Raw genomic sequence first — 12,254 nt, 5'->3', positions numbered from 1 at the left:
ACACGGGCTTTTTAACCTTAGAACAGTAGTGGAAAGAGAGAGAAAACTGCGCGTTGCGTCATAAAGGAAAGAGATAACCTATTTTACCTCTCGGCTTAGCACTAGCTTAGCATAATATTGGCCTTGTAATTGGAAATGTAATGAGAGATCTTATGATGGGCAGTGTGATGGCAAGTAAGTCGATATCTTTTGATAGCGAGATTTCATATGGGAGATAAGTAGCTTGGCTGTTTTGCATGAACTGAATATTTTAAGAATCTGAGCACATATCTCAATGTTTTTGTAGTTTTTTTTTACTTTTATTATCCCTCGTCTATTATTATAATCATTGATAATGACTAGTTTCTATTTATACAACACTACACTACTAAAAATTAAAATTCAAAAACTGGTGATTTTCCATGAACTTTTAGTGAAACTCGGAGGAGAGTTTCACATTGGACGGGTGGCCAGGGGAGTTCAAATCCTCAAGCTGATTTCTTCCTTTCTTCTTGGAAAAGAGAGGAGACCAATTCATTCCACTTTTGCACCTCGGGCGAGTTGCAAGCATCCACTCGTCACTCCGTCGTCCACTCGCACTTATCGTCGCCTTTCGATGCTCATCAATTGCACCCCACAACCTCACTCAGTTTGGCCCTTGCTTAAGTGTTCCCCAGGACGGGAACAGATTTGTAAGTGTGAAGTGGGGTTGTGCACAGCTAAAATTCAGTTTTTCTAAGTTTTTTTTAAATTCTTTACAATTTTCAGAGTTACGTACTATTTCTCCCCTTCATTCCATTTCATCATGGAGGAGAACGTCCCATTTATGAATGGAAACGGTCCTGTCCCCTCGACAGAACTGGATGATCATGAAGATGAATCATCAATAACTTCAGCCACATTCGAGATGATTGACACTCAGGCTTCGATAATTAGGGGGCGACCAGAACCCATTCCGTACATGCTACCTTCTACCTCTGTTGCCAGTCCTTCTTCAAAGACTTCACCAACCACGGCGACCACCTCGACCTCCACGGCGGCATCGGATGATGAGGGTTCGGGCGAAGAAGAGCTTTCATCCTTCATGGAGTCATATGATTGGGAGAAGGAAAAGATGAAGAAAAATCAGTTTTACGATGACGGAACCATGTCCTTCTTTTGGTTAGTACACAGTAAAATTGATACAGACCTCCTCCTATCTTCCCATTTGAGCTAAGTGTGATTAATAACTTTAATCTTTTGATTGACCAGGCGAGCTCACACCCTTACGACCCTTTTTCTCTTGATTGTCGTCCTCGTGCACGTCGCCCTCTTTGAAAATGCTGTGGAGGATTCAGAATACAATGCGAAACGGGGGATGATGGCGGTGTTGGGTTTCTTTGTCTTGATGGGGGTTACTGTAATTCCGGATGGACCTTTTCTGCGACCGCATCCAGCATTTTGGAGACTCATGTTCTGTTGTTCCATCGTTTACTTTCTTTCACTGATCTACTTGTTGTTTCAAGTAAGCTGTTTGCTGAAGATTTGTAGATTTTCATTACAATTGTTATGAAACTAATAAGATGAAGATTTATTTTTATATTTCAGAACAAAGACGATGCACGTAAATTGCTCAGAATGTTTGATCCATTGCTTGGAACGGAGCTGGAGGAACGAAGTTATGGAGGAAATTGTCGCATTTACGATTCTGACCTGCCAAACGACCCATTTCACAATGTTTGGGACAAGTTTGATTTGTTTGTTCCCATGCACTTTTTTGGATGGTGGCTCAAGACTCTGATTCTTCGAGATTGGTGGCTCTGCACTGTAATTTCAATCATGTTTGAGATTCTGGAGTACACTTTGGAGCACCAGCTGCCAAATTTCAGTGAATGCTGGTGGGATCATGTAAATGCTTTGTTATTATTAAAAGGCGATATGTACTTTAGAAAATTTATTATTAGTTACTAGAATACATATCAACACATTTTCTATTGTTATTTTCTTTGATAGTGGATTCTTGATGCCATGTTTTGTAATGGAGTTGGAATTTTTGTGGGAATTCAAACGCTCAAGTACTTTCGTGTTCGTACTTATCACTGGAGAGGTTTATGGTCAATTCCGGGATACAAGTAAGTTTCATATTCTTCTTAAAAAGGTTTAACCGTTTTTGATTAACTTGTATTGATTTCTATTACAGAGGGAAATTAAAACGTATCCTTGCTCAATTTGGACCACATTCCTGGATAGAGTTTGATTGGAAGCCCACCTCATCGTTGGGTCGGTGGCTTGCCACGTTGGGAATTATTTTCGCTGTAATTAACTTAATTTACTACAGCATTTTGAAAAGTCAATTTATTGAATCCAAAAAATTCTAGTTCCTATTGGCCGAGTTGAATACGTTCTATCTGAAATTCGTCCTTTGGGTCCCTCCTGGCCACTGGCTCAACTTGGTTCGACTCTTTGCCATCCTTTTCTGGGGAGCTGTTTGTCTTCGTGAGACCTTTCAATATTTGGATGATCCGTAAGCAACTCGATAATTATTTGATGTTTTCAAGTATTAAATTCCAAGAGTAATATGATTTTGTACTCTCTTTCATCAGTCAATGCAAGTCTTTTGGACGTCAGTCATGGATGGTTTTAGCAATAATTTCCACCGAGTTTCTCATCGTTGCTAAATTCGACTCTGTCACAATTACTAAACCAATTCCAGGGTATGTTGATACGATATTTTTAGAGTTTATTATAGTGACACTTCATCTATGTTTTTTTAATAAGTAACATTGCTATAATTCTTAGACACATTTCTCTGTTTTGGCTCATCGGTATACTTATCCTCGCAATTTGGACAATCTTGAACTTTGGTTACTTCCGACGAGTGGAAGATAAAGGGCCTGGTCCCATCGGCTCTTCAAAATCCGACTCACATCTCTCCATCCTCAGGAAAAAGGCAATCTTAAATGCTGCAGGGGGTGTTCCAGCAGTTCGCACTAAATCGTTTAATGTACACTTCCGACCCAAATCTTCATAAGTTAAGTATCAAATTTAGGAAATAGCCATAGCCCCATATTGTCAAAAAGCAGACTAAATTTTTGTTGAATTTTTGTAAATACTGGAATCAAATCAACTATAAATCGTCTACATCAGTAGCAAAAGTTATGAATCAATCAGAGCTATTAGCCTGGCTTACTAGGTGTATACTGGTAAATAATTCAGCTTACTACTATATTATATTATATATTTCCACCATATGAATCCAGTAATGGCCATAATTGTTTGCAATATTATATATAATTAATTAGTCACAAGTTTAGTCAGAACCGTCGAAGCCATGGATGTATACGCACGTAGCTCATCAATGCAAAATCATTCATAACAGAATATCCGAGAATTATATTAACCTCTTAATTACGTAGTGAAGTAATCACTTTCTCGAAAGTAACCCCACCAACTTTATATAACTTTTGTACGCCACCAGACAAATTTAAACTAGAAATCTATACATTTTTTTCTTATTCCTTCCCATGTTTAGCGTAGCAGATTCTTAAAAGTACACGAAAATTATGCAATAGACGAATCAACTTCTAAACGGTATACATTAGAAACAAGCTAGAAAGTGAATCTCTTCAAAGGAATGGTGAGATATCACCACTGAATCCGGGTATGGCAGCTATACTGTCATATATAATCTACGTACAATAATGTATGAATTTGTACTAAATGGGAGGGTGGGTGGGATCACGTTGTCGCCTATGTATGTTTCGGTAGTGCTTTATTCTACAAGGAACAGATGCAGACTGATTAGCTTAATGTATCAAAATGTGCCATTTACTAAACTATGTAACTAACTACTAAAACTTAAGAAGGGTGGTGAAGTAGTATAAGTTTAGACCAACTGTAGGTTGTTAGTTACTATGAGATATTAACGAACAAGGTCAACTCATGCATAATATTACCTACCGATTAATTAATTAATTAATGTAACACTACTTTTGTACAAGGAGTATCATACGAGTGAGCGAGAGAGAGAGAAATAGGATCGTACGATTAGCGCAGCACTTATCGACAAATCCGGGTTGTTGACTGGTAGATAATATTAACGTAGTGACTAATAGTGAAAGGCTGCTTTTAGATAAACAGAACAAGGAAAGATCTATCGTATACTTTTATATATCAAACCAAACACATTTTATTATCTGCGATGCTTCCCTTCCAGTAGAGCTGTCCAACATAGTGTTTTTACTTTTTAACCTTTACTCCAGGATGCATGGAGTCAGGAGGAGAGATATCTCTGTCTTTTATTAGTTTTATTAGCATTCTTTACTGATTCTTTACCTTTACTGATGCCAAGCCAAGACGATTAGAGAACTGTAATGAATGAGTCAGCCATAATAACGACCCATATACTTGCATACGCATATGTGGGTCACATTACATTGAACCTCACTTTTTTAATAATTTTTAACCGGATGATACTGGTCATTCTGCATTCGCTGTATTAAATCAGTCAAGGCTGATGGGTTTGTTTACTAAGATGCCATGACACGTGATAAAAACGGAAGGATGGCTCTTGATCTTTCTTGTTCTGCTGATGAGATTCTTCTTTACTTACTTGCTTCCATAAGGATGAATGTAGTGCCAAGCAAACAAATGAATAAAATCCGAGGTAGAAATAGACTGCTCAGGGAGACGAACATGTATGCGTAACTATTAAATAATAAGCATAGTGGTGAGTGAGTAATTAAATGAACAACTAATTTACACCCACCGTATTACTTAAGCTAATAGATCATATGATTTAAGAACAAAATTGTGAATTTCTTATGTTAAGAGGAAGGATGTCGCACAATCAATTAAAAACATAGCAAAACTACTGCTGTAGCTATTTTAAAAAAACTATGCTTTGGTATGGTGCATATGACTATTTGTAAAGTATGGGAAATTGTATAAACGCATTATAGTTTAGTGGATACTAAATTCGAAATTAACAATAATCACTATGGATCAATAATTAACGTGTTTAATTAGTCGTAGATTGATTGACATTATGCTTGGTTTTTGGGTTTTTGGACTTGGATTTTGGATGAGGCATTAGTTTCTTGACTAAATGGACGCACTTGATATTTTATGCAGCCTCATATCGTTTGTTTTAGCCAGATTGTAGTTTTATTATGTGTAGCTGTTGAAGGAAATGTTGACAAAATAAATATTGTGATACAGATAACACTGCTGCTGCTGAGGTCAAAGTTATTTATTAAAGAGATGAACATTTGTAAGTTTCATGACATACATACATATGCAAGTTCCACTACTGCACTCTTTTACAGACACCTCGAGAAGTTGTAAATCATAACATTTCAGAATAAATCATCAATTTCAGAATAATTATTATGAAATCTGCACGTTATGGATGGATGGTAATGAATATCATCGTATCACATTGTGTTCATGTTTCTGGTAAGCAGAGCACCCAAGATGAGAAAAATAACTGCTTGATTTTGTGGGCTTCGTGTTGGATGTCCGCCATTACAGAGTGGCGTCCTGCAAAAGCATTCCTCCCGAAATACGTGCTGATAGGTTTTTTCCTAGAAATACAGTTAGTGAGCATTTTTACAAAATTCCTTTCGCCCACGCGACAATTTTTGAAGAGGAGGAATACCTCGCAACCGCTGCCACCTTCTTTCCTCGTGATATCCCCGTTGGGACAGCCCCGCGTGAAGAAGGACAATGGTGGGCGATTGGGTGCCAGGCTGGAAACTTGCTCCTTGTCCTCCGAGGTGCCCCCACGCAGCTCCAACGTCGTCACAGGACCACCGAGATCTAAATCAAATTTAAACCCAGGACAAAAAGAAGCAGTGTCAAGATGAATGCTGATTCTAATATGTTTATCGTCCAGCATGATTTATTTATCGGTTTATCAAATTCACGGAGCATCGCTACCCTTTCATCTCGCGTCGAGTAAATCCGATTCCAAAAATCTCTACTTTGGAGGATTGGTATGTGTGGGCGTGTGTGTATAAACATGTGCTCACAAGGTGGTGAAAGGGCTAACGAGAAGTAACACGATTTAGAAATGGGGATAAAAATTTAATACAGCAGACCGAAAACGTGGTGGTCTGCACGACTGCTGGGACATTGTCATCAAGAGGATTATGCTCATCTCATCGCCAACTTTTGAGTGGGGCGTGTATTAAATATAGATAAATGAGATTTGAGTTATTGGATTCGACACTGGATGAAGTGAGATAATAAAGGTCGGAGTGATCTGGTTGGAGTATATCGTGTCTAGCATGACGTCGAGATCCAGAGACAGACAGACACACAAATTGCGAGAATTCCTTCAGTTTCAGCGTCAAAGGGCAGCCAAGGTAGTGCTGGCTGGCTGCTAGTTCAATGTACTCGCGTTGGTTGGTGGGGACATATCAGAGGGAAATGTCCAAGCCTTTGCTATCTCGGATCGCGTTCTGGACGCAGCCTGTGCCTGGCGAGAGGAAGGAAGGAAGGAGTTGAGGATGAAAGATATCGAATTGATATTTTATGAGAGAAGAACATTGGATTGGATGAAAATTAGATTTTGTGGGTTTCCTTCGTCGTCCTCCTTTCGCAATCTCTCTGCTATTAGTTTACTTGCTCCGGCATTCTCGCACTCCTCGTCTTCTCATCGCTCCTCCAGCTTTCTCTCCCGGCTAGAGCTTACTTACTTGAGGAGAAAGTGGAGTTACTTTTCAGCCGAGAAGTCCTCACTCTCTGCTCCATTATTTCAGGTACGTGCCACTGCCACCACGAGTCCTGTTTCCCCATCACTTCCAGCTCTACTTTCACCACCGACAAACAAGAATTTTAGGGACACTACTTGAACCATTTAACCTCCACATAGGAAGCATCGCTATGTGCCTATCGACAAACTTGAGAAATCACTTCAACTCCAATCGACGAGATGAACCATCGTCATATTTAACGGCCAGCGGGATGATGTTATCAGCACTCGGAGTGCTAATGCGACTAGCTTCACGAATTATGGATGTCTTGCTTCATTTCCCGTGCCCGTGAAGCCAGCCTAAAGTGCAGAAAATGAGGATAATGTATCAAAAGCGGTCAAATTGTTATACGAAACTTTTCCAGCCAGGGTCCCCCGTGTTTTCGTTCGTCGTCGTTTCTTGGGCAGGGAGAAAGTTTCGCTTCGTGTGCTGCGAGGTGCAAGGCAGGAGCTGTGACCCAATCCAATCCACCCATCAGGCTCCATTAGCACTTTCATTAATTACACCGGTAAACAAAGGAAGCGATGCAGCCCAGGCGAAGGATGCTTTCACTCTCTCACCACTTACTTCCTTCCGAACGTGGATATGAAATGGAAATCGGTCGCCTTTCGACCTCCCTTATTTCGGTCCTACAAATAGTACTCGTCTTCCTCGCCGTCCATAAATTCCGTGTCAAAATTATAATTGGAAGCCTTACTCCAAGTGTTCCAATCAGTGCGAGGTGAGGGTAAAAAGACGAAGGGGAAAAAATTAGATTTCTTAAAAACCTTGAAAACTTGTATTTGACACACGCGTGTCCAAGTTTATGGAATACCCAAGATGGTCTCCTGGTCTGATTACAAATTCATTAAGAGCATGGGAACCTGGCAGAGAGAGGAAGAGAGAGGGAGAGAGGTGCTGGTTAATTGCTTGGTCGGCATGATGCAATCTATTCCCTTTGACTTTGACGTTATCTGGACGAGCTGGTGTCACTCGAGGTGATCAATTCTGGCTGAGTGATGGACATGAAATAAAGAAAACATTGAATTTCACTCAAACTCTTGATGGCGGCGACCACGTTGACGATTTCAGCGAGTGTGGTCCCCCCGACTTGTCACTTCTATCACCCGGACGTTGCTTTATACTTTTGATTTCACGCTCCAGCCACCCCATCATTCCATCCAAAGCGATGTGTCTGAGTGGATTGAAGAGAATTTGATGGCAGGGCAAAGCATCACAGAATGTCAGCCTCTCTCTCTCACTTTTCCTCTCTTTCTCTGTGTGTGTGAAACAGAATGCTTTTACTTTCCCCCTCACTTTCTCTCTCTTTCTCCTTCCCACACAATTGCCCAAATCTTCCCATTTTGTTCGGAAGAGTGAAGAGAAAGCAAAAGCAGAGAGAAAGTAGAGAATCGGTTCTGGATTCCACTCCAGTGACACTTCTCAAAGGAGTGAAAGTCAGTCGTCGTCGTCGCATCTGTCCTCCGCCGATTGTCAACTGTCAATACTTCAACCTTTCTTTATAAACTTTCACCACCACCTTTCTCTCCTCGGCAAAATTGCTTTCTCTCCTCGCTCAAGCTATGGAATAACCACATGTCATGCTACATCACCCCGCAAAATTGTATATTTTGCAGATAATGTTGATTTTATGGCAAGGAAAGTAAGTATTTGGGAAATATCGCCGTGTCCGTTACGACAAGTTCCACAATTGTTGCTCAAATAGTTGGTCCAACTTTTCGATTTGTTTCCACTCTCATTTTTGTGATGGGAAAGTGAAAGTCATTTCGATTTCTATATTTCTTTTGGAAATTTCTTTCACTTCTGCGACGCTGACGGGTGGATTATGACGGAGATTAAGCGACAAACTTTTCTACGTGACTGTTTTTCCAGCAGGAAATTTTTGGAATAGTATTGCACAATACCCAGTCCTGGTTAGTTAATTGCATCCATATGCAAATACCTTAAGTGGTACCCCTTCTTATGCAGAGTGAAAAATCACCATGAGACTAGCCACGACTGAATTGAGAGAGTAAAAAGTAATATGAATGCTGCCTGCATGTCGTTGAATTAATTTAGGCGCAAGATTTTCACTTGTTTCTTCACCTCGAATACTTTCGATTTACTCGGTGCGGCCGAGAAAGAAGTGGAGAACACAATGGAAATTGTCCATGTACAAATATTCTCCTCGCGAGCAAAATAATAATTCCCCTCGTGAAACTAGAATGGAAACAAGAGGCCAAGTTTCTGGGAGAGACGGAACGTAATCCTCATCTGCCGAGTTGTAGTCTAAATTGCCTCGCATTTTGATTTTGATGAAAGCGAAAGTAAGTCGCAAAGTGGGGACAATAATGTCGCGGAGGCCTAAGCTGCTTTACGGGTGCTGCTCCGGGTGTGAAAACTTGTCCACTTTACACCTTATCCTCTTCAAATGGAAACTTGTCTAATTTATTGCCTCATCCATCCCCACCTTCAATCATTCCCCACTTTCCAGCCTCCATTCTCCGCTTTCTCCCCATTTTCTTGCTCGGAATGGGATAAAGGACGACAACTTTCCCTAAGTTCGCTGGCAGTTTTTGAGCTACTTAACCAAAGCGTCGCTGGTCCACTATGTACACTTTCTCTTCCCTGGGATTAAGTCGGAGTGGGAGCTTATTCAGGACGACTCCTCCGCAACCTGTCCTCACCTCGGGGTAATAATGGCAGAAAAGTCATTTCTCTCCGGAGGAAGTGAACTCTGCCCGTGTTTCGCTAGAGCGGATACGATTGTCCTGCGGTTTACTCACCGTCCGTCTCATGTGCCCACAGAATTGGTTGGGGTGCGAGGTCACTCGACTGAAAATCGCTCCTCTTCCTCCTACGACCTTTATGTGCTTGCTTTATTATTATGCTGCTTGCGGTTTGGTTGGGTTGTTGGGTTGGGCAGGGTGCCACGCAATGAAGGACCAAACCCACAGATCCACAAACAAATTCACCCACTCACCCCATTGATTTATGTCCATTTATAAAGTATTCGTCCTTTTCAGCAGATCCGCACAGTTTTATTCCTGCCAAGCTCGGAGGAAGACCGGGGAGCGTGAGTTGTCCCCATTTGGCAGACGGGCTACCCCCATTCATTACAAACAAGCGTGGACAAGAGACTTTGGTAGGCAAGGTCCGAAAAGTGGAGTAAAAGTGATGAATTTATACCAATGTCTCGCAAAAACCGCAACTTTCTTCGTTCCCTTAATGGGACAATTCCACCAACCACAGCAATAATTTATGGCTTGGTTATTTTCCTGCCCCGTTTTAAGAAGACCAAAGTGGCGTCGTTAAATGCCTACGGATGCATGGACAAGTTATTGCAACTCTGCATTTTTTCAAACTTCTCCCTATTCATCGGTAGCGCATAATTTATGGGAGTGGGAGGACTGTGCCTTTTTGACTACTGCTTTCTACCGAGATCACAAATACGTCATAAATAATGGGAGAAATAATAATGCGTGGTCGTGTACTCACCGCCCTCGTACATGCTCGTCGTCATGCATCCCTGGGAACAGGAGATCGTGTTCACTTTGTCCCTCCGGAAGTGTTCTGGGAGGCAGTAGTCCTGCACCGTTTCTGAGTTGAGGTGCGACGTCGAGCTCTGCCAGTTGCAGTCGAAGCACTGCACTTTCACCTCAGCCAGCACACCTGCAAAAATCCATCTTTTTATGCATCTCTGAAAACTTAACTCTTAATCAAGCAGGGGTTCAGACTCCATGTTGATGCACGGGTACACGAATAATGAGAGAGAAACACGACGTGCAAAACTTGTTGTCACAGATTATGAGAATTACAGCTTAATCTCCCGGAAATTGGAGAATCTCAGAGGAAATCCATATCACCCGAGATTACTTTCTCCGCTGGGAAATGTCTGCCCCATCTTCCCAACAACTTTGCTCCTCCAGCAGCAGGGTTCCTCTTTTCTCTCCGTTACTTACGTAAGATTAAACCAGGAAGGGAAGCATTTCTGGGAAACATTCGTTTGTGTAGTCTCACTTGTTCCTCTTATTTCCACTAAGTTTCGACCCTAGATTACCAACACGTTTCGGCAATTTGTTGTAATGTAGCGACCATAAAAAGGAGGAGAAGTTGATCTCTTTTCTCATTCATATTATGGCTTTATCTCCGACAAATCCTACAATTTATGCACACCGTTCGTACGAAGGCATTCTTGCCCGAGAGACCGCCGCCACACGGTGAATTAGTAGAAAAGGCTCCTTCCTCTCCTCGTATGAATTTTAACTCGGGCCACGTTCACCTACAAACTCCGTGCATAACTCAGCACACACCCATCCGTTTCTTTGTTGCACTACTTTCCCAAAGTTTGTACGAGTGCAGAAATAAAAGTGAACGTGAGCACGGGGAAAACCCAATTCAAACAATTCTGGAACAATTTATATTCCGATTATGATTAAAAGTTGAAAGGCAGTAGATCATGAGTCGTGGGAAGAAAGAAAGAATGGCTGGCTGGTCATGGAATTTTCTCCTTTCTTCTCAACTCGTGTACTCGATTAATGCTCTTCTCACCGGTAGATTTTCACCCGCTTTTTACATCTGCTCATTCTCTTTCTCCGTTTAAATTGGTGAACCCATTTGCATGTCTGCCCTAATTGAGTTCGTATTTGCTTTCGGTGGGATAATTTAGATTTCTTCTTTATCAAGTGCTTTCCCGAGAAGAACAGTCGGGTGAGAATGGAATCGTACGTAAAAACCTGAGAATCTAGCAGCCTTGAAGTTTGTGCTTTATTACGACTAAAAATTATGGAACTTAATACTGAAATGTTCTTTACGGTCCCTTCACCATTCGCCTATGGGCGAACCAACCTTCATCTTTTAATTCTCCACATTCCAGTCCAGTCCAGAGCAGACTTCGTTGCTGATCTGTGTTTGTTTTTGAGTGCGGAAAATGCAAGGAATCTGACTTACCGGGACGTGGTGGGAGGACTGATTGAAGTACCAGGACCCAAAAGATAACCCATGTGATGTGCATCTGAGCAAAGAAGGAGGAAGTCGGACAACTACCACGACAATGTGAGAGAAGAGCTTTTACTGCCATTTTTGACCCGATGTGCTTTTCACTGACTTTTGAGTGTGAAGATAATGCAAAGTGTGTGAACACGAGTACGAGGGAAAACTGAGAATAAGTGAACAACTCTAAACTAAAACATACTGTTGTGTATTGCGATTTTTTTCGCTGCAACGTGAAACCACTGTTTCTGCACCACTTCCGCTAGCCCCACAAGACGAAGAGCAAGATTTTAACCGAATGGGTTGGATTCCACTGGGTTTCTGAAGCAGGAACCCGGATCAAGCTCCTTTTTGTTTTCATCATGAGGAGCAGGAGCCTGTTCTCCATGGCAAATTCCGCTGCATATGTTCCCACCAGATCCAGACCAGCGTTGCTTCTCCTCGCTTTCTCCCACTTTCTCCTCTCCTCTGACTCCCAGGGCCGGCCAACAAATCGCTAGATTTTAATTAAATATTTCCCATGCTTAGGTAACCTTGAAATAAGCCAAGAGCAACTATTTGTGCTAA

At 41.5% G+C, this 12,254-nt stretch overlaps 2 protein-coding genes across 2 annotated transcripts; one reads left to right on the top strand and one right to left on the bottom strand.

The window, feature by feature from the left end:
- The first annotated feature begins 471 nt into the window (after nucleotides 1-471).
- On the top strand, nucleotides 472-5,182 carry LOC110846538 (phosphatidylserine synthase 2). The gene is made up of 9 exons (XM_022093325.2): nucleotides 472-671; nucleotides 748-1,140; nucleotides 1,231-1,483; nucleotides 1,567-1,866; nucleotides 1,972-2,090; nucleotides 2,159-2,273; nucleotides 2,337-2,482; nucleotides 2,562-2,672; nucleotides 2,758-5,182. The coding sequence occupies exons 2-9, from the start codon at nucleotides 785-787 to the stop codon at nucleotides 2,987-2,989; spliced, it is 1,632 nt and encodes a 543-aa protein (XP_021949017.1). The 5' UTR covers nucleotides 472-671; nucleotides 748-784; the 3' UTR covers nucleotides 2,990-5,182.
- Nucleotides 5,183-5,192: 10 nt separating this feature from the next.
- LOC110846213 lies at nucleotides 5,193-12,017 on the bottom strand. Its single transcript, XM_022092880.2, has 4 exons — nucleotides 11,646-12,017; nucleotides 10,194-10,367; nucleotides 5,618-5,778; nucleotides 5,193-5,543 (listed from the first exon to the last, which is right to left on the bottom strand). The coding sequence occupies exons 1-4, from the start codon at nucleotides 11,773-11,775 to the stop codon at nucleotides 5,394-5,396; spliced, it is 615 nt and encodes a 204-aa protein (XP_021948572.2). The 5' UTR covers nucleotides 11,776-12,017; the 3' UTR covers nucleotides 5,193-5,393.
- Between the last annotated feature and the right edge of the window lie 237 nt (nucleotides 12,018-12,254).

Source organism: Folsomia candida, unplaced genomic scaffold, assembly GCF_002217175.1.
Source record: "Folsomia candida strain VU population unplaced genomic scaffold, ASM221717v1 Fcan01_Sc003, whole genome shotgun sequence".
NCBI classification, from domain to species: Eukaryota; Metazoa; Arthropoda; class Collembola; order Entomobryomorpha; family Isotomidae; genus Folsomia; species Folsomia candida.
The sequence above is the reverse complement of the archived record's forward strand: the minus strand, read 5'-3'. Positions and strand labels throughout refer to the sequence as shown.